The following is a 23,268-nucleotide window of genomic DNA, read 5'->3' as shown; positions in this document are numbered from 1 at the left end:
AAATTTCGAAAAACATTGACGTTATTTCTTATTTAAAATGAATTTTATTTACATTATTTTTTAGTTTTTTAAATAAAAAACGAAAATAAATCGATTAAAACTAATTGAATTAAAAAAAATCAATCAATCAATGTTTATTTATATAGCCCTAAATCACAAGTGTCTCAAAGGGCTGCACAAGCCACAACGACATCCTCGGTACAGAGCCCACATAAAAAGATAAACACAAATGTGTATCATTTCTATTTGGTTTACATTATTGGCCTTTATTTTATTTTATTTTTAACCAAATAATAAAATACAACTTTTTTTTTAACAGATTTACATTATTTCTTATCAATTTGATTTACATTAATTATATTTATTTTTAATCAAAAATTAAAGTCTATAAAATAAAATATAGTTAACAAAAAAAGTATACAGTATTTCAAATTCATTTAATTTACACTATTTGTATTTTCTTTTTTAAAGAAATACATAAATACAATTATTTTAAAAATTGTTAATAAAAGACTTACACTATTATTATTACATAATTATTGCTCATATTATGTTCTTTTTTTAAACGCTTCCTTGTGGTCTCCATAACATGGAATAGTGGTTCTTGAGTCAAAATGTTGCATAGATTTGTATTTATTTTTAAATAAATAAAAGGGTGTCCATGTACACACCATTACATGACCTGGACCTCCCGAGGGCCACGCCTAGACCTTGACTCAACTGTTGGCTCCCAATCCTCAGTGATGACACACAAGTTAGCCAAGATGCAGGCGCTCATGTTGCCAGGGCAACTCCTAAGCGTTGGGGATGAAGGAGGATGACATCACCGCTATCTCCTTTTGTTTCAGCGCTACACAAGCCTTGACTTCCCCTCCCAGCCAGTGGAGAAGCATTAAGTCCCCTTCCAAGGAGTAGTTGACTACGTTGGTCTATGGGTTGGTCTTTTGAGTTGGTCTATAGACCAACCTATAGACCAATCGGTGTCTGTAACAGGGCAGTAAAACGGCTGATCAAACAAAACAGAAGTCATGGTCATGGACCCACTAGCTGCGGAAGCTAGCTCACCAATCAGCTAAACAGACTCAATAACTCCACGGTGACGTTTTGGTGAATTTACTGAGGAATTTGTGAAAGTGAAACAATACAACAAGAACGCCATTGTAAGTTAATAATACAAACAACCTTCCCTAGTCATGGTGGGGGAAAAAAAGCAAAAAAAACAAAAAAAAAAACAACACAAAATGTCAAGATATGGTCACTGAATTTTGTGGTCTTTATAAAAATGTCCATTGACCATAAAAACAATACAATTGCGCCCATTTAAAATCCATTACCAAGCATGATGGGAAAAAAGCAAAACAATCTCCACACTTATCCCCCTCCCCCAGGGGGGCCCGCTCCACTATTTGAGAATGACTACCCTAATTGTTTCCAAAACGGTGCCACTATAGAGCGCAGCCAATACATTTTAGAAGAAAAAAATATTCGTCCATTCGTTAGCCGCAGATATATACGTTGTAAAATAAGTTACTTACACAGAAATATTCTGTAAATGTTTATTTACATACCTTAATTGTTTCCAAACTGTCTGTAACAAGGCAGTAAAACGGCGGATCAAACAAAACAGAAGTCATGGTCATTGATTATAGTACGATAGCACATACAAATATGCATGAAAACACTCCTACAGACATCACACATGGGACGCTTTAGTAAGTAAGAATTGTTTTAGTTATACTTGGAATGATGAATGAAAAATCCATACGAGTAGAAAAGCTATGGACGGCTAGAAGACGGACCGGCACTTCTACTTCCGGTTGAAAGCTCTAAACAGGAGGGCACTGCAGCACCTGAGGTGAGCAAACTTGTCCGAAACAACACACTTTTTCAGTGTATTTGCTTGGTATTTTTTTTTATGAGGAAAAATCCATAATTCAGCCGCACCGTTTTATAAACCGCACGGTTCAAAACGTAGGAAAAAAAGTAGTGGCTAATAGTGGGAAGTTACTGTCAAAATGTAACACTTTTATCCTTTTTCAGAGGCAAAGAGTGTTTGAAATCAAGTTTCTGGTGTACAAAAGCAGTCGCATCCTGGTGTCTGGAACAGATTAATAAATTATTATTATTAATACATGTATTACAATATTTCGTTTTATTTTAGAAAAATATTAAAATAAAATAAGTGATACTTTTTTATATTTACATTATTTCTTAAATGTTTCTAATTAATTTTATTAAAGGTATTTGTATTTTCATAAAAATAAATGAATAAAAACATTTTTAAAAGATTTACATTTGTCCTTATTTCTAATTAATTTGATTAACATTATTTGTATTTATTCCTAATATAAAGAAAAAATAAATGAATACAATGAATTTAAAAAATGTTGAAAAAGATTTACGTTATTTCTTATTTACATTTTATTTACATTATTTTTTCATTTTTTTAATACAATTAAAATAAATCAATGAATACATTAAAACGAAAAGTTTTTTCAAAAAAGATGTATGCTACTTATTATTTGTTATTGATTTACATTACTTGCATTTATATTAAAAAAAGAAAAAGCTTTTTTAACAGATTTAGATTATTTCTTAGGATTTCTAATCAATTTGATTTAATTATCTTATTTATTTTTAATTTAAAATTGAATAAAAAAAAGTGTATACAATAAAAGTAGTGGCTAATAGTAGGAAGTTACTATAAAAATTGAACACTTTTAACCTTTTTCAGAGGCAAAGAGTGTTTGAAATCAAGTGTCTGGTGTACAAAAGCAGTCGCATCCTGGTGTCTGGAAAAGATTAATACATTATTATTATTAATATATAATGTATTACAATATTTCATATTATTTTTAGAAAAACATTAAAATTAATAAAATAAAAAAATGATACTTTTTTATATATACAATTTTCTTATTATTTCTAATAATTTTATTAAAGGTATTTGTATTTTCATTTTTTAAAAATGAATAAAACATTTTTAAAAGATTTATATTATTTTTCCTTATTTCTAATTAATTTGATTAACATTATTTATTTGTACTTAATCCTAACATACTTTTTTTTGGAATGTTGAAAAAGATTTACGTTATTTCCTATTACATTTATTTACATTATTTTTTCCTTTTTTTAATAAAAAATGAAAATAAATCGATGAATAAATTAAAACGAAAGGATTTTTTAAAAAGATTCACACTACTTATGTGTTATTGATTACTTGCATTTATATTTAAAAAAAAAAAAAAGAATAAAATACAATTTTACAGATTTAGATTATTTCTTATGATTTCTAAACAACTTGATTTTATTTTTAATTTGAAAAATAATTTAAAAAAGTGTATAAAATAAAAGTAGTGGCTAATAGTGGGAAGTTACTGTAAAAATGTAACACTTTTACCCTTTTTCAGAGGCAAAGAGTGTTTGAAATCAAGTGTCTGGTGTACAAAAGCAGTCGCATCCTGGTGTCTGGAACAGATTAATAAATTATTATTATTAATATACCATGTATCACAATATTTAATATTATTTTTTGAAAAAAAGAAAAAAAAAATAGATATTTATATTTACAATATTTCTTTATTTCTAATTAATTTTATTAAAGGTATGTGTTTTCATAAAAATAAAATAATAAAAACATTTTTAAAATATTTACATTATTTTTCCTTATTTCTAATTAATTTGATTATATTATTCCTAATATATATATATTTTTACATGTCGAAAAAGATTTAGGTTATTTCTTATCTAAAATTAATTTTATTTACATAATTTTTTCATTTTTTAAATAAAAAATTAAATTAAATCGTTGAGTAAATTAAAACGAAAGGATTTTTTGGTAAATTCACACTACTTATGTGTTATTGATTACTTGCATTTATATTAAAAATAAAAAAAGGATAAAATAAAACTTAACAGATTTAGATAATTTGTTATGATTTCTAATCAATTTAATTTAATTTTTAATTTAAAAAATAATAAAAGTGTATAAAATAAAAGTTGTGGCTAATAGTGGGAAATTAATGTAAAAATGTAACACTTGTTTTCCTTTCTCTGAGGCAAAGAGTGTTTGAAATAAAGTGTACAAAAGCAGTCACATCCTGGTGAGAAGACCTTGTACCCCCAAAAAGGTGCAATTATTTCTTTTTTGTCAAATCTGCCCAGCCTTGCGTAAATAAAAGCCCTGGTAACAAAAGGGCAGAGCAGCAAGGTGGTGTCTCCGACTAAGTCCAAACAAACATGGCTCTATCAGTAAAGCTGGGACTTTGCTCCAAACTGGGTAAATGTTTGCCTTCCCCCTCAAAGCAGAAGTAGGCGGATGTTAGCGTCGCTATCTCCAAACAGAGCAGGAGGAAGAGGGAAGGAATAAGAGGAAGGAGGAGGAGGACTTTCTGACACTTGTGACTCAGGGACATGTGGCTGTGCTCTCCTACTTCCCCTTTGTGGCACTCGTCATCAGAACTGGAACACATCCAGCAGGAACTGGACCCAGGCCAGTCAAAACAAACGTAAAAACACCCCGTCAATCACGCAGCGCTTTTATGGCAAGGAAGTAGCCCGACTTGTTCCCCAACCGCCACTCGTCCCCACGCCTTCCCTTGCTGTTTTGCATAACAATGGCGGTGTTTGTTGACGTGTGCCCGCGCTGCTAGTGTTCCAGCCCCGTCAGCGCTTTGTGCCGTCGTGCCAGCCGTACCCTCAGATCTTTGCATTTGGCCGAGCGTGTTGCATCTGTTGAACGTGCACATTAAAAAAAAAAATAAAAAAAGGAACACTTTTATAAAGCGGACTTTTGTGTATGTGGACGACTTTGCAAAAAGGTTTGTCACGCGCTGACAACACTGTCTCCATTCTAGTGGTGTTCTGTCACTGCTTGAGGAAAGACAAGAGCGTCGTTTGTGCGTGAAAACACGGCAGTCACACCACGACGCCTGCTGGTCTTCCTCCCTTCTGTCCAAACTTCCATTTTTGCTGGGAAATCCAGCTTTTGTCCTTCTTTCCTGGGCATCCTGTATTGTGTTGTTTTTGTGACTGCAGCAACAACGACAAGACTCCGTCTGTCCGCCACACTTGCGTTTTTTTCTCTTCAAAGTTGTGATTCTATTTTCATATTTCATACATATATTTGAAGAAAACTGCAAAAAGGAAGACTTATTATTTATAAAATGTGTTTTGTGTTAATATTTTTGGGTGTCTGCAACAGATTAATAAATTATTATTGTTAATATACCATTTATTATAATATTTCATATTATTTTTATAAAAACATTAAAATGAATACAATAAAAATGATGATTTTTTTAAATATTTATAATATTTCTTATTTCTGATTAATTTGATTAAAGTTATTTGTATTTGTGTTTTCATTAAAAAATGAATAAAACATTTTTTTTAAGATTTAAATGATTTTTCCTTATTTCTAATTAATTTGATAAACATTATTTGTATTTATTGTAAATATAAAAAAAAAAAAAAATGAATAAAATGAATTTAAAAAATTTTGAAAAAAGATTTACATTATTTCCTATTATTTAAAATTAATATTATTTACATTAATTTTTTGTTTTTTAAATAAAAATGTTAATAAATCGATGAATAAACTAAAATGAATAGAAACTTTTTAACAGATTTACATTATCTCTCAAGATTTTGAATCAATTTGATTTAAATTAATTATTGATTTTTAATTAAAAAATAAATAGTGTCTAAAATAAAATACATTTAACAAAAAACTTTTACAGTATTTTTTAAATTAATTTAATTGACACTATTTGTATTTTCTTTTTTAAGGAAATACATAAATCAAATTTTTAAAATTGTTTAAAAAAAAAGACTTACATTATTTCTTATTATTTCTAATTAAGTGTATTTAAATTTGTATTAGTATTTATTTCTTATAGATAAAATAAAATTAATATGTTTTCTTTAAACACTCATCACTTCTTATGGAAAAAAATGCCTTAGTTTCTATACAATTCGATCACATTTTTTAAAAGATTTGCATTATTTTTTCTTATTTATAATTAATTTGCTTAACATTATTTATGTGTATTTATTCTTACTATAAAGAAATTAATAAATGAATAAAATGAATTTTAAAAATGTCCAAAAAGATTTACGTTATTTGTTATTATTTCAAATTAATTTTACTTACATAATTGTTTAGTTTTTTTAATAACAAATTTAAATAAATTAATGAATACAATTTTGGAAATGATTTGCGCTACCTTTTAATATTTCTTATTGATTTACATTATTGGCATTTATATTTGTCAAAAAAAATTTAAGAATAAAATACAAATTTTTTTAACAAATTTTAATTATTACTTATGATTTAGAATCAAAAATTATATTTATTTTTAATTTAAAAAATATAAGTGTATAAAATAAATTCCACAAAAAAGATATTTCCATAAGTTTTTTATGATTTCTAATTAATTTGATTTAACTTAATTTTATTTATTTTTGATTAATAAATAAATAAAAAGTGTTTAAAATAAAATACATTTAACAAAAAAAAGATATACAGTATTTCTAATTAAATTAATTTACACTATTTGTACTTTTAATTTTTTTAAATACATTAATAAAATGATTTAAAAAATTGTTTAAAAACATGTACATTATTTCAAATTAGTTGTATTAACATTTTTATTAGCATTTACTGTATATTTGCCAAAAAAAATGTCAAGAATAAAATAAAACTTGTTTAACAGATTTACATTATTTCTTATGATTATGGTTACCCTAACTCTAATCTCTAATCAATTTGACTTAATTATATATATATTTTTAATGAAAAAATAAATAAAAAAGTGTATAAAATACATTTCACCAAAAATATATTTACATAATCTTTTAGGATTTCTAATTAATTTGGTTTGACTTAATTATATTTATTTTTTATTTTTAAAAAAAATAAAAAAGTGTTTAAAATAAAATTAATGCATCAAAAAGATACAGTATTTCTATTTTTAATTTACACTATTTGTATAAAAAAAAAAAAAAACATTAATAAAATGATTTTTAAAATTGTTTAAAAAAAACTTACATTATTTCTAATTAGTTGTATTAACATTTGTATTAGCATTTATTTTATTTATTTTTAAATGAATAAAATAAAATGAATATGTCGTCTTTAAACACTCATTATTTCTTATGGGGAAAAAAATGCCTTAGTTTCTATACAATTTGGTCACGGTCTGATCTTTTTACAAAAAAAACTAAGTAGTTCTCTATTGTGTTTTTATGACTATTGAGTGTGAGGGACTATGACATTCACTCCGAGGGCCAAAATGAATCAGATTGCCAGGCTCCTTGCTGCAATGTGTGTGCGAGGTGTGTCCCCGACATGCAGAGAAGGGCACTGGATTCCGCTCGCTCTCCGGCATGTGAGAACAGTTTCCCTTTCAGGGTAGAAAAGAGAGCGAGTTCAAACACACACTCGCACACAACAACAACAACATTTATTCAGGAAGCGCCGTCTGCCCACTCAGGAAATTCCTGAGGACAAGAGCTGCTTCCAGGGGCAGGAAATTTCCCCGCACAAAACACACCTTTTACCATAAAGAGGACCATAAAGAGGACAGCAATTGTGCGCCCACCTACACAAGCTTTACAAACATTCTCTCACACTCGTCCACCCACTCGCATACATGGAGGAAAGCCGAGTGTGTGTGAGGGCGCAACAGGCTGCCTTGTTGCCATGGATGTGACTCCAAGCAGAAAACACCCACAAACTATACCTCTTTTCTTACTAAAATAAACCATATTTGCAATGCATTTATGCAACGTTTACTTTTAATCACGATCCCTACAGCAAGGGGTCTTCAACACCCTTAATATACCTTAATAAAGAACCGCGGTACTAGTGAGTTAAAAAAAATGTACTGCCTTTGAAAAATACAGATACATTGTTGTCAACACACACACACAGAGCACTGACAAACAGAAACAGTGTGGAGACAGAATAGGGAGAATGCATGTATTTTTGAAAATAGATCTTCTCAGGTTTGTTTACGTTTCTTGACCGCAATAAACACCAACAAAATTCACAAATTAATTTTAGAAAAAATGACTGCATACTTAAATAGGAATAACAGGGCAAATACATGTTACACAGCCTTAACTTCCTGGCGCTAAACCTGCAGAAAATAGTCATTCTCAGGTTTGTTTACGTTTCTTGACCACAATAAACACCAACAAAATTCACAAATGAAATTCTGAAAAAATTACTTAATACTTAAATAGGAATAACAGGGCAAATACATGTTACACAGCCGTAACTTCCTGGCACTAAACCTGCAGAAAATAGTTCTTCTCAGGTTTGTTTACGTTTCTTGACCGCAATAAACACCAACAAAATTCACAAATTAAATTTAGAAAAAATTACTGCATACTTAAATAGGAATAACAGGGCAAATACATGTTACACAGCCTTAACTTCCTGGTACTAAACCTGTAGAAAATAGTCATTCTCAGGTTTGTTTACGTTTCTTGACCGCAATAAACACCAACAAAATTCACGAATGAAATTCTGAAAAAATGACTGCATACTTAAATAGGAATAACAGACCGTAACTTCCTGGCACTAAACCTGCAGAAAATAGTTCTTCTCAGGTTTGTTTACGTTTCTTGACTGCAATAAACAACAACAATATTCACGAATGAAATTGTGAAAAAATGACTGCATACTTAAATAGGAATAACAGACCAAATACATGTTAAACAGCCGTAACTTCCTGGTACTAAACCTGCAGAAAATAGTTCTTCTAAGGTTTGTTTACGTTTCTTGACTGCAATAAACAACAACAATATTCACGAATGAAATTGTGAAAAAATGACTGCATACTTAAATAGGAATAACAGGGCAAATACATGTTACACAGCCGTAACTTCCTGGTACTAAACCTGTAGAAAATAGTTATTCTCAGGTTTGTTTACGTTTCTTGACTGCAATAAACACCAACAAAATTCACAATTTTTTTTTATTTTTTTTAAATGACTGCATACTTAAATAGGAATAACAGACCAAATACATGTTACACAGCCGTAACTTTCTGGCACCAAACCTGTAAAAAATAGTAATTCTCAGGTTTGTTTACATTTCTTGAACACAATAAACACCAACAAAATTCACGAATGAAATTCTGAAAAAATTACTTTATACTTAAATAGGAATTACAAACCAAATACATGTTACACAGCCGTAACTTCCTGGCACTAAACCTGCAGAAAATAGTTCTTCTAAGGTTTGTTTACGTTTCTTGACTGCAATAAACACCAACAAAATTCACGAATTAAATTTTGAAAAAATTACTGCATACTTAAATAGGAATAACAGGGCAAATACATGTTACACAGCCGTAACTTCCTGGTACTAAACCTGCAGAAAATAGTTCTTCTAAGGTTTGTTTACGTTTCTTGACTGCAATAAACACCAACAAAATTCACGAATTAAATTTTGAAAAAATTACTGCATACTTAAATAGGAATAACAGGGCAAATACATGTTACACAGCCGTAACTTCCTGGCACTAAATCTGTAGAAAATAGTCATTCTCAGGTTTGTTTACGTTTCTTGACTGCAATAAACAACAACAATATTCACGAATGAAATTGTGAAAAAATGACTGCATACTTAAATAGGAATAACAGACCAAATACATGTTACACAGTCGTAACTTCCTGGCAATAAACCTGCAGAAAATAGTTCTTCTAAGGTTTGTTTACGTTTCTTGACTGCAATAAACACCAACAAAATTCACAAATTAAATTTTGAAAAAATGACTGCATACTTAAATAGGAATAACAGACCAAATACATGTTACACAGCCGTAACTTCCTGGTACTAAACCTGCAGAAAATAGTTCTTCTCAGGTTTGTTTACGTTTCTTGACTGCAATAAACACCAACAAAATTCACAAATGATTTTTTTTTTTTTAAATGACTGCATACTTAAATAGGAATAAGAGACCAAATACATGTTACACAGCCTTAACTTCCTAAGCCGACATAAAACACTTATGTCGTGATACAGTTTTACTCGCATATCAGTCATGTCAGTCGGACTTCTTTACCGCAATAAACACCAACAAAACTCACGAAAGGAAGCAACCCAAAACAATTAATAATAGCAAACACTTCAAATTATGTATTACATTATAGTAAATACAGGCTTTTTAGGTCATTGGAGATTATTATGAGCATTTCTATAAAAAGTAATATTTTGTGGAAGAGTGTCTGAAAGGGTGAAATACTACAAGCATTCTTTAGCGGACCGCCTCTAATCCACTTCCTCCTCAGGAAATGGAGAAGGCGGATTTCTGCCCACACTGCAATTTCCTCCCTCGTCCTTCTTCTCCCTCTCTCTCTCTCTTTTTTCCACCCCTTCCCCACTATCTCCTGCTCAGTGTGGACGGACGGCTCATTTCCCGCCCCTGCTCCCTTGCAAAGCCCGGTGTGCGGGAGGGGGTGCATGCAAACCGTAGTTTCGGGCGCATGAGGAACTGCGACGCAAAAGCGCGGGTGTGTAGTGACCTGTCGCCTTGCACGGCAGGAAACGGAACCAAAACCAGTGCTTCCTTTTTCTTCAACAATGCAGGAAACAAAACAAAAAATCCAACTCCAGCCTGCCCAACCGTCAACTCTGCTGAAAATAAAGTTAAATATTGACAAATGTCCGGGATAGAGAAGGGTTAGTCTTTGAACGTTTATCTCTTGGCAGCGCTCCACCGCACCACCACGCTGATTGGTCACGCCGGGGGTGTCAAACGTCTTTTTATCCAGGGCCACAGTGAGGAATACATACATTTATTACACAATTTCCTATCCATTAGATCAATATAATACGCAAAGTATTCACAGCGCCAAGCATTTATGTCACAGTCTTATTCCAAATTCATTCTTGACCTCAAAATTCTACACACAATACCCCATGATGGCAACGTTTCTTTAATTCAGCAACATTTTCCCAAGGAATATTTCAAATATTTGATGTCAAGTAATTGGAGCCTTAAATAGGTCAATAATTCATAACAACGTTAATATTAATTCATTATTTTTTTAACTTTCACTTAAGTCTCTTCACATCTATTTGTTTTTTTGCTTGTTTGTTTTATGCCCTTTTTGTCAAAGAAAACACACAAAATATGCAATATTTTCCTCCGAAGTGGAATATTTGATGTGAATTAAACAGGTCAATAATTCATAACATTATTAATTTTTTTTTTTTTTTTTACTTTCACTTAAGTCTCTTCACATCTATTTGTTTTTTTGCTTGTTTGTTTTATGCCCTTTTTGTCAAAGAAAACACACAAAATATGCAATATTTTCCTCTAAAGTGGAATATTTGATGTGAAGTAATTGGAGCCTTAAATAGGTCAATAATTCATAACAACGTTAATATTAATTCATTATTTTTTACTTTCACTTAAGTTTCTTCACATCTATTTGTTTTTTTGCTTGTTTGTTTTATGCCCTTTTAGTCAAAGAAAACACACAAAATATGCAATATTTTCCTCCAAAGTGGAATAGTTGATGTGAATTAAACAGGTCAATAATTCATAACAACATTATTATTAATTATTTTTTTTTTTTTTTTTACTTTCACTTAAGTCTCTTCACATCTATTCGTTTTTTTGCTTGTTTGTTTTATGCCCTTTTTGTCAAAGAAAACACACAAAATATGCAATATTTTCCTCCAAAGTGGAACATTTTATATGAATTAAACAGGTCAATAATTCATAACATTATTATAAATTAATTTTTTTTTTTTTACTTTCACTTAAGTCTCTTCACATCCATTCGTTTTTTTGCTTGTTTGTTTTATGCCCTTTTTGTCAAAGAAAACACACAAAATATGCAATATTTTCCTCCAAAGTGGAATATTTGATGTGAATTAAACAGGTCAATAATTCATAACAACATTATTATTAATTAATAATTTTTTTTTACTTTCACTTAAGTCTCTTCACATCTATTTGTTTTTTTGTTTTTTTGTTTTATGCCCTTTTTGTCAAAGAAAACACACAAAATATGCAATATTTTCCTCCAAAGTGAAATATTTGATGTCAAGTAATTGGAGCCTTAAATAGGTCAATAATTCATAACAACATTAATATTAATACTTTGGTTTTTTTTTACTTTCACTTAAGTCTCTTCACATCTATTGTTTTGTTTGCTTGTTTGTTTTATGCCCTTTTTGTCAGAGAAAACACACAAAATATGCAATATTTTCCTCCAAAGTGGAATATTTGATGTGAATTAAACAGGTCAATAATTCATAACAACATTATTATCAATTAATATTTTTTTTTACTTTCACTTAAGTCTCTTCACATCCATTTGTTTGTTTGTTTTATGCCCTTTTTGTCAAAGAAAACACACAAAATATGCAATATTTTCCTCCAAAGTGGAATATTTGATGTGAAGTCATTGGAGCCTTAAATAGGTCAATAATTCATAACAACGTTAATATTAATTCATTATTTTTTTACTTTCTCTTAAGTCTCTTCACATCCATTCGTTTTTTTTGCTTGTTTGTTTTATGCCCTTTTTGTCAGAGAAAACACACAAAATAGGCAATATTTTCCTCCAAAGTGGAATATTTGATGTCAATAATTCATAACAACATTATTATTAATTAATTATTTTTTTTACTTTCACTTAAGTCTCTTCACATCTATTTGTTTTTTTGTTTTATGCCCTTTTTGTCAAAGAAAACAGACAAAATATGCAATATTTTCCTCCAAAGTGGAATATTTGATGTCAAGTAATTGGAGCCTTAAATAGGTAAATAATTCATAACAACGTTAATATTAATTCATTATTTTGTTACTTTCACTTAAGTTTCTTCACCTCTATTCGTTTTTTTTCTTGTTTTTTTTATGCCCTTTTTGTCAAAGAAAACACACAAAATATGCAATATTTTCCTCCAAAGTGGAATATTTGATGTGAATTAAATAGGTCAATAATTCATAACAACATTATTATTAATTCTTTTTTTTTTTTTACTTTCACTTAAGTCTCTTCACATCCATTAGTTTTTTTGCTTGTTTGTTTTATGCCCTTTTTGTCAAAGAAAACACACAAAATATGCAATATTTTCCTCCAAAGTGGAATATTTGATGTGAAGTAATTGGAGCCTTAAATAGGTCAATAATTCATAACAACATTAATATTATTTTTGTTTTTTTTAACTTTCACTTAAGTCTCTTCACATCTATTCGTTTTTTTGCTTGTTTGTTTTATTCCCTTTTTGTCAAAGAAAACACACAAAATATGCAACATTTTCCTCCAAAGTGGAACATTGTATATGAATTAAATAGGTCAATAATTCATAACAACATTATTATTAATTAATATATTTTTTTTACTTTCACTTAAGTCTCTTCACATCCATTCGTTTTTTTGCTTGTTTGTTTTATGCCCTTTTTGTCAAAGAAAACACACAAAATATGCAATATTTTCCTCCAAAGTGGAATATTTGATGTCAAGTAATTGGAGCCTTAAATAGGTCAATAATTCATAACAACGTTAATATTAATTCATTGGTTTTTTTACTTTCACTTAAGTCTCTTCACATCCATTCGTTTTTTTTGCCCTTTTTGTCAAAGAAAACACACAAAATATGCAATATTTTCCTCCAAAGTGGAATATTTGATGTGAATTAAACAGGTCAATAATTCATAACAACATTATTATTAAATTTTTTTTTTTTTTTACTTTCACTTAAGTCTCTTCACATCTATTTGTCTTTTTGTTTGTTTTTTTGATGCCCTTTTTGTCAAAGAAAACACACAAAATATGCAATATTTTCCTCCAAAGTGGAATAGTTGATGTGAATTAAACAGGTCAATAATTCATAACATTATTATTAATCTTTTTTTTTTTTTTTTACTTTCACTTAAGTCTCTTCACATCTATTCGTTGTTTTGCTTGTTTGTTTTATGCCCTTTTTGTCAAACACAAAAAATATGCAATATTTTCCTCCAAAGTGGAATATTTGATGTGAAGTCATTGGAGCCTTAAACAGGTCAATAATTCATAACAACGTTAATATTAATTCATTATTTTTTTAACTTTCACTTAAGTCTCTTCACACCTATTTGTTTTTTTGCTTGTTTGTTTTATGCCCTTTTTGTCAAAGAAAACACACAAAATATGCAATATTTTCCTCCAAAGTGGAATATTTAATGTGAATTAAACAGGTCAATAATTCATAACAACATTATTATTAATTTTTTTTTTTTTTTACTTTCACTTAAGTCTCTTCACATCCATTTGTTTTTTTGTTTGTTTTTTTATGCCCTTTTTGTCAAAGAAAACACACAAAATATGCAATATTTTCCTCCAAAGTGGAATAGTTGATGTGAATTAAACAGGTCAATAATTCATAACATTATTATTAATTTATTTTTTTTTTTTTACTTTCACTTAAGTCTCTTCACATCCATTCGTTTTTTTGCTTGTTTGTTTTATGCCCTTTTTGTCAAAGAAAACACACAAAATATGCAATATTTTCCTCCAAAGTGGAATATTTGATGTGAAGTAATTGGAGCCTTAAATAGGTCAATAATTCATAACAACGTTAATATTAATTCATTATTTTTTTACTTTCATTTAAGTCTCTTCACATCCATTTGTTTTTTTGTTTGTTTTTTTATGCCCTTTTTGTCAAAGAAAACACACAAAATATGCAATATTTTCCTCCAAAGTGGAATAGTTGATGTGAATTAAACAGGTCAATAATTCATAACATTATTATTAATTCTTTTTCTTTTTTTTTACTTTCACTTAAGTCTCTTCACATCTATTCGTTTTTTTGCTTGTTTGTTTTATACCCTTTTTGTCAAAGAAAACACACAAAATATGCAATATTTTCCTCCAAAGTGCAATATTTGATGTTAAGTAATTGGAGCCTTGAATAGGTCAATAATTCATAACATTAATATTAATAGTTGTTTTTTTTTACTCCCACTTAAGTCTCGTCACATCTATTGTTTTGTTTGTTTGTTTTATGCGCTTTTTGTCAGAGAAAACACACAAAATATGCAATATTTTCCTCCAAAGTGGAATATTTGATGTGAATTAAACAGGTCAATAATTCATAACAACATTAATATTAATATTTTGTTTGTTTTTTTACTCTCACTTAAGTCTCTTCACATCTATTGTTTTGTTTGTTTGTTTGTTTTATGCGCTTTTTGTCAGAGAAAACACACAAAATATGCAATATTTTCCTCCAAAGTGGAATATTTGATGTAAATTAAACAGGTCAATAATTCATAACAACATTATTATCAATTAATTTTTTTTTTTACTTGTACTTAAGTCTCTTCACATCTATTTGTTTGTTTGTTTTATGCCCTTTTTGTCAAAGAAAACACACAAAATATGCAATATTTTCCTCCAAAGTGGAATATTTGATGTGAATTAAATAGGTCAATAATTCATAACATTATTATTAATTTTTTATTTTTTTTAACTTTCACTTAAGTCTCTTCACATCCATTCGTTTTTTTGCTTGTTTGTTTTATGCCCTTTTTGTCAAAGAAAACACACAAAATATGCAATATTTTACTCCAAAGTGGAATATTTGATTTGAAGTAATTGGAGCCTTAAATAGGTCAATAATTCATAACAACGTTAATATTAATTCATTATTTTTTTACTTTCACTTAAGTCTCTTCACATCTATTTGTTTTTTTGCTTGTTTGTTTTATGCCCTTTTTGTCAAAGAAAACACACAAAATATGCAATATTTTACTCCAAAGTAGAATATTTGATGTGAAGTAATTGGAGCCTTAAACAGGTCAATAATTCATAACAATGTTAATATTCATCCTTTTTTTTTTTTTACTTTCACTTAAGTCTCTTCACATCTATTCGTTTTTTGTTTGTTTTATGCCCTTTTTGTCAAAGAAAACACACAAAATATGCAATATTTTCCTCCAAAGTGGAATATTTGATGTGAATTAAACAGGTCAATAATTCATAACAACATTATTATTAATTAATAATTTTTTTTTTACTTTCACTTAAAGGCCTACTGAAACCCACTACTACCGACCACGCAGTCTGATAGTTTATATATCAATGATGAAATCTTAACATTATAACACATGCCAATACGGCCGGGTTAACTTATAAAGTGACATTTTAAATTTGCCGCTAAACTTCCGGTTCGAAACGCCTCTGAGGATGACGTATGCGCGTGACGTAGACCGGCGAACACGGGTATGCCTTCCACATTGAAGCCGATACGAAAAAGCTCTGTTTTCATTTCATAATTCCACAGTATTCTGGACATCTGTGTTCGTGAATCTGTTTCAATCATGTTCATTGCATTATGGAGAAGGAAGCCGAGCAAGCAAAGAAGAAAGTTGTCGGTGCGAAATGGACGTATTTTTCGAACGTAGTCAGCAACAACAGTACACAGCCGGCGCTTCTTTGTTTACATTCCCGAAAGATGCAGTCAAGATGGAAGAACTCGGATAACAGAGACTCTAACCAGGAGGACTTTTGATTTGGATACACAGACGCCTGTAGAGAACTGGGACAACACAGACTCTTACCAGGATTACTTTGATTTGGATGACAAAGACGCAGACGTGCTACTGTGAGTATGCAGCTTTGGCTTTTTTTTGCGTATGTACGTAACTTTTTTAAAATATATAAGCTTTATGAACCTTGGGTTAGGTGAACGGTCTTTTGGGCTGAGTGATTGTGTGTGTTGATCAGGTGTTTGAATTGTATTGGCGTGTTCTATGGAGCTAGGAGCTAGCAGAGGAGCTAGGAGCTAGCATAACACGTACCGTACCGTACGTGCGCGTCACGTACGTAACTTTTTAAAAATATATAAGCTTTATGAACCTTGGGTTAGGTGAACGGTCTTTTGGGCTGAGTGATTGTGTGTGTTGATCAGGTGTTTGAATTGTATTGGCGTGTTCTATGGAGCTAGGAGCTAGCAGAGGAGCTAGGAGCTAGCATAACAAACACGCAGGTGTTATTATGCAGGATTAATTTGTAGCATATTAAATATAAGCCTGGTTGTGTTGTGGCTAATAGAGTATATATATGTCTTGTGTTTATTTACTGTTGTAGTCATTCCCAGCTGAATATCAGGTACCGTGAGTATGCAGCCTTGGCTGCTAAACATTCGATAACTTGACCGTATGTGCGCGTCACGTACGTAACTTTTTAAAAATATATAAGCTTTATGAACCTTGGGTTAGGTAAACGGTCTTTTGGGCTGAGTGATTGTGTGTGTTGATCAGGTGTTTGAATTGTATTGGCGTGTTCTATGGAGCTAGGAGCTAGCAGAGGAGCTAGGAGCTAGCATAACAAACACGCAGGTGTTTTTATGCAGGATTAATTTGTGGCATATTAAATATAAGCCTGGTTGTGTTGTGGCTAATAGAGTATATATATGTCTTGTGTTTATTTACTGTTGTAGTCATTCCCAGCTGAATATCAGGTCACCCCCGGCTCTCACAGCATCTTCCCTATCTGAATAGCTTCAACTCCCCACTAGTCCTTCACTTGCACTTTACTCATCCACAAATCTTTCATCCTCGCTCAAATTAATGGGGAAATTGTCGCTTTCTCGGTCCGAATCTCTCTCACTTCATGCGGCCATCATTGTAAACAATAGGGAACTTTGCGTATATGTTCAACTGACTACGTCACGCTACTTCCGGTAGGGGCAAGCCTTTTTTTTATCAGATACCAAAAGTTGCAATCTTTATCGTCGTTGTTCTATACTAAATCCTTTCAGCAAAAATATGGCAATATCACGAAATGATCAAGTATGACACATAGAATAGATCTGCTATCCCTGTTTAAATAAAAAAAATTCATTTCAGTAGGCCTTTAAGTCTCTTCACATCTATTCGTTTTTTTGCTTGTTTGTTTTATGCCCTTTTTGTCAAAGAAAACACACAAAATATGCAATATTTTCCTCCAAAGTGGAATAGTTGATGTGAATTAAACAGGTCAATAATTCATAACATTATTATTAATTTATTTTATTATTTTTTTTACTTTCACTTAAGTCTCTTCACATCCATTCGTTTTTTTGCTTGTTTGTTTTATGCCCTTTTTGTCAAAGAAAACACACAAAATATGCAATATTTTCCTCCAAAGTGGAATATTTGATGTGAAGTAATCGGAGCTTTAAATATGCATCGCTGGTCAAAAGTGCGCAAATAAGCTATATTTATATGACTTTAATTAGTATTTTTTAGGGTGTGGCGGCTTGTATTTTGCCGTGGCGTGCTGCCACATTTAATTACATGCTGGGGAAACCCTGGTAATGTCAGTTCAAATGAAAACTCCACGATGAGGCTCCTTGTCACACCCATCCACATAGCTCTTTAAAAAGTACTGCATTCCTAAAAATGTACATTGGAGGACTTCACAAATACTGTATAACAAACACTTCTGATATATTCTGGTCTGCTTCCAGTATCAGCTCGAGTACAAACGCTGCGGGATCACTTCAGGTTAAGTTAGCACATCCTCAATTGTAGCTGAATGAAACAATTGGGCTTCAGGTTAATAAGACACTTTATTAAGACTATATACTGAATTACAATGTCTACTAAATAGTACGCAAATATGAAGTACATTGCACTGCATTAATAGAGTAAAATAAAATAATAAAGGACAGATTACACCCTGATTTGGTACACTTTTCATCTAAATAAACCTTAAAGTGCTACAGTACAAACTGATAGTTCAACAGTAAGAGCTTAAAGATTAAAACTGATAAAATACTAAAACACTAACTACTAAATAATGAGAAAATTAGTGAAGCATAACAAATGCAAAACAGTGTCTATTTATTTTAGTTATTAAAAAAAATGACTGGGTGAAAAGATGTCAGAGAGTGTTTAAGTACCGTCAATTCCGGACTATCAGTAGTTTCCATTAAACCCAAGCGGACACTAAAAAGGTGTGTTATTGTTGCAGGCTGAAAATGTACTTCCTGTTTTAATGCCCTAGACCGGAAGTAAACCCGTCCATAACGTTTCTGCTCAAAAGGATTCTTTCTTCATCGCTCCGAGCAACGTTTGTAAGTTTTACAATATAACTAAAACAATTCTTACTGACTAAAGCGTCACGTGTGACGTCTGTAGGAGTGTTTTCATGCATATTTGTACGTGCTGTCGTAACGTAGCGAAGCTAGCATCTTTAGCGAATATGCTAACACATTTACATTTACAATGGCATTCTTTTTGTATTGTTTCGGTTTCGTAAATTCAGCAAAACGTCACCGTGGAGTTATTGAGTCTGTTTAGCTGATTGGAGAGCTAGCTTGGCTTCTGTTTTGTCTGATCGGCCGTTTTACTGCCTTGTTACAGACAGCGTTTGAAAACAATTAAAGTATGTAAACAAACATTTACGCAATCTTTTTGTGTAAATAACTAATTTCACAACGTATATATTTCTGTAATGGAGTGGCCGTGCCAGCAACTTGAGGGTTCCAGGTTCGATTCCCGCTTCCGCCATCCTAGTCACTGCCGTTGTGTCCTTGGGCAAGACACTTTATCCACCTGCTCCCAGTGCCACCCACACTGGTTTAAATGTAACTTAGATGTTGGGTTTCACTATGTAAAGCGCTTTGAGTCACTAGAGAAAAGCGCTATATAAATATAATTCACTTCACTAAATGGGTGTAATTGTTTTTTTGTTTTTTTTATCGTTAATGAACGTTTCATAACATCCACAAAATTCAGTGACACATTGTGTCGTTTGGATTTTTTTTTTTGCACCATGACTAGGGAAGGTTGTTTGCATTTGGTCATATAAGTAAATGCTGCGCATGGATCCTTTCAATACATAATTGACGGTCATTGACCTAATACAAAAAGAATGCCACAGTCATTCTCAAAACAGTGGAACCGGCTCCCCCCCCCCGGGGGGATGGATAAGTGTGGAGATTTTTCCCATCATGCTTTGTAATGTGTTTAAATGGGTGTAATTGTATTTTTTTTTATCGTTAATGGACGTTTTTATAGCATTCACAAAATTCAGTGACACATTTTGTGTCGTTTGGGGGAAAAAAATTGCACCATGACTAGGGAAGGTTGTTTGCATTTGGTCATATTGGAAAGAAAAAAAAAATTTGCACCATGACTAGGGAAGGTTGTTTGCATTTGGTCATATAAGTGAATGCTGTGCATGGATCGTTTCAAGACATAATTGAAGGTCATTGACCTAATACAAAAAGAATGCCACAGTCATTCTCAAAACAGTGAAACCGGCCCCCCCGGGGGGGTGGATAAGTGTGGAAAATGTTCCCATCATGCTTTGTGATGTGTTTAAATGGGTGTAATTGTATTTTTTTTAATCATTAATGGACATTTTTATAGCATCCACAAAATTCAGTGACACATTTTGTGTCGTTTGGATAAAAAAAAATTGCACCATGACTACGGAAAGTTGTTTGCATTTGGTCATATTGGAAAGAAATGTTTTTTGCACCATGACTAGGGAAGGTTGTTTGCATGGGTCATATAAGTAAATGCTGTGCATGGATCCTTTCAATACATAATTGAAGGTCATTGACCTAATACAAAAAGAATGCCACAGTCATTCTCAAAACAGTGGAACCGGTCCACCCAGGGGGGGTGGATAAGTGTGGAAATTTTTCCCATCATGCTTTGTGATGCGTTTAAATGGGTGTAATTGCATTTTTTTTTATCGTTAATGGACATTTTTATAGCATCCACAAAATTCAGTGACACATTTTGTGTCGTTTGGGGAAAAAAATTTGCACCATGACTAGGGAAAGTTGTTTGCATTTGGTCATATTGGAAATACATTTTTTTTGCACCATGACTAGGGAAGGTTGTTTGCATTGGGTCATATAAGTGAATGCTGTGCATGGATCGTTTCAAGACATAATTGAAGGTCATTGACCTAATACAAAAAGAATGCCACAGTCATTCTCAAAACAGTGGGAGCGGTCCCCCCCTGGGGGGGTGGATAAGTGTGGAAAATTTTCCCATCATGCTTTGTGATGTGTTTAAATGGGTGTAATTGTATTTTTTATAACATCCACAAAATTCAGTGACACATTTTGTGTCGTTTGGATAATTTTTTTTTGCACCATGACTAGGGAAGGTTGTTTGCATTTGGTCATATAAGTAAATGCTGCGCATGGTTCCTTTCAAGACATAATTGAAGGTCATTGACCTAATACAAAAAGAAGGGGACTCTAAGAGGGTGTTATGGAGTTATCATTGGCATGACTATTTTTACAACTTAATTAAATGTGACAACACTAGCAAGTTAGCAGATGTCAGCGGCTAACATCTGCTTTAACACCTCCAGCAGAACAATACAGCACGCCTGTGTGTGTGTGTGCGTGTGCAACTCACGCAGGTGTGCGGGCAGCCTGGCCGGCTTGTCCTCCATTCGGCTGGCTGGCCTGGCGGCGGGAGCATGGACGGGGGAGGAAGTGGAGTTTGGCAGCGGGTTGGCGGAAGGACTGAAAGAGCGCCTCTCCTGCTATGAATAGACACAGAGACACAGAAAGGCCGGCTCAGATGAAGCGTGCCAGAACCCAAACAGTGCCCACATGGACCGGCCTCACCTCGCCGTGCAGCCACAGCACCAGCAAAGTGGTGTGACGCTGACAAAGTGTGGAAATACCAATGCACCGGGATGCCAAGCATACTTTGGCGCATAATCCCTGACATAACAAATGCCCCAAAAATGTTGCTGGCTGGGTAAAAAAAAAAAAAAGACAACTACAAATGGTCTATTGTAAGGGTGTCTTAAGTGCAGCTTGGGGGCCAATTGTGGCCCTAAGCTCTACTTTGGTTGAGAAAAATGTAAGAAAATAGGAGCAAAAAGACATTATGTCATGAGAAAACAATATTACTCATTTATTACAAAAATGTCTCAAAACCTATTAAGGAGTCTCGACAAAACCCAAAAATGATAGAAAATTTATATTTTTCAAAAACTTTTTTTCGCTAAAATGTCATAAGGGGGGGGACCCTTACACACAAATTAAAAACTGTCTTGCTTCAGCAGGACAATACTGGTGCTGTACTTGTAGGAGATGTCTCAAAACATCATCAAGAGTTCCGACAAAACCCGAAAATGGCAGAAAATATAATATTTTTCGGAATTTTTTTTTTGCTAAAATGTCATAAAAAACTGTCTAAAATTTATATTTTTCGAAAACTTTTTTCGCTAAAATGTGGTAAGGGCAGGGCCGGCCCGTGGCATAGGCCGTATAGGCAAATGCTAAAAATAAAAAAGTTGGTACTATTATTTCTAAATACATAAAATAATCCCACGTTAATTAAAATGCAAAGTAAAGCCTATTTAATAGAAATATTATTTGTTACAACATTACGCCCCCCCCCCCCCCCCCCCCCGCACGGTGCGCCCCCTCCCTTCCCGTATCATGACTTTTTGGACGTCACCACATCAAAAAAATCAACACAAGATGTCAAAACGGCCAAAACTGTCAGGTGCCCAGGGAAGAAAAAAGAGAAAAGAAGAGGAGAAACGAGAAAAAGACAGAGGTAGCAGGTAGGTAACGTTAGCCTACATGAAATTATTTGTCTGTTACAGAATGTGACAGTAACCTTTAGCATTAAGCTAATGTTACATGATTCGGCAATTGCTAATCAATAAACAGCTAGTTCTGTTTTAACGTCGGGTTAATATTGTGGAGGGGGCTAAATTGTTATGGAAAATAATAATGTAACGTTAGGTAATTACAGTACTCCCTGGTGTACAGTCATTTGTAAGTCATTCTAGTTAATGCAATATTAAAAAGCACAAATAGAGAACTCTGTTGGATCCTCTTTTTTTGTAATATAGTTGTTAAAGTCATACTGGTTTGATATCTTGTTTTGTGCAGTGCCTTATTTATATTGTATTTTTAATTTATTTTATGCAACTTGTTGACACGTTTTATTTTGTGTTTATGTATGTAAAAAATATTGTATTTCATATATTCATTTTTTTATTTTTTGTATTCATTTATTTATCCATAGTTTTTTTTATCTTGTTAACTATTCTGATTGTTAATTTGCTTTCTTTAAGTAAAAAAAAAAGGTCAAAGACAAAGCTATTCGTTTTTTTGTGAGTATATACACTTCACTGCCGATGTGGGGGGGCGCCACCTAAAATCTTGCCTAGGGCGCCAGATTGGTTAGGGCCGGGCCTGGGTAAGGGGGACCCTTACACAAAAATAAAAATGAAAAAAAAGTCTTGCTTCAACAGCACAATACTGGT

General features: G+C 31.9%; 1 protein-coding gene across 5 annotated transcripts in view; it reads right to left on the bottom strand.

Annotated features, from left to right (window-relative positions):
- LOC133662456 (transcription factor ETV6-like) overlaps positions 1 to 23,268 on the bottom strand; it is a 111,399-nt gene that overhangs the window by 56,777 nt on the left and 31,354 nt on the right. For 3 of the 5 annotated variants that reach the window (XM_062066466.1, XM_062066470.1, XM_062066468.1), the window contains exon 2: positions 21,390 to 21,516. In XM_062066466.1, the coding sequence (XP_061922450.1) occupies positions 21,390 to 21,516 (127 nt within the window). Of the gene's footprint in view, positions 1 to 21,389; positions 21,520 to 23,268 lie in introns of all 5 variants that reach the window. The other 2 variants (XM_062066469.1, XM_062066467.1) reach the window with 1 other exon arrangement.

This window comes from Entelurus aequoreus, linkage group LG12, assembly GCF_033978785.1.
Source record: "Entelurus aequoreus isolate RoL-2023_Sb linkage group LG12, RoL_Eaeq_v1.1, whole genome shotgun sequence".
NCBI classification, from domain to species: domain Eukaryota; kingdom Metazoa; phylum Chordata; class Actinopteri; order Syngnathiformes; family Syngnathidae; genus Entelurus; species Entelurus aequoreus.
This window is presented reverse-complemented; position numbering and strand designations above follow the sequence as displayed.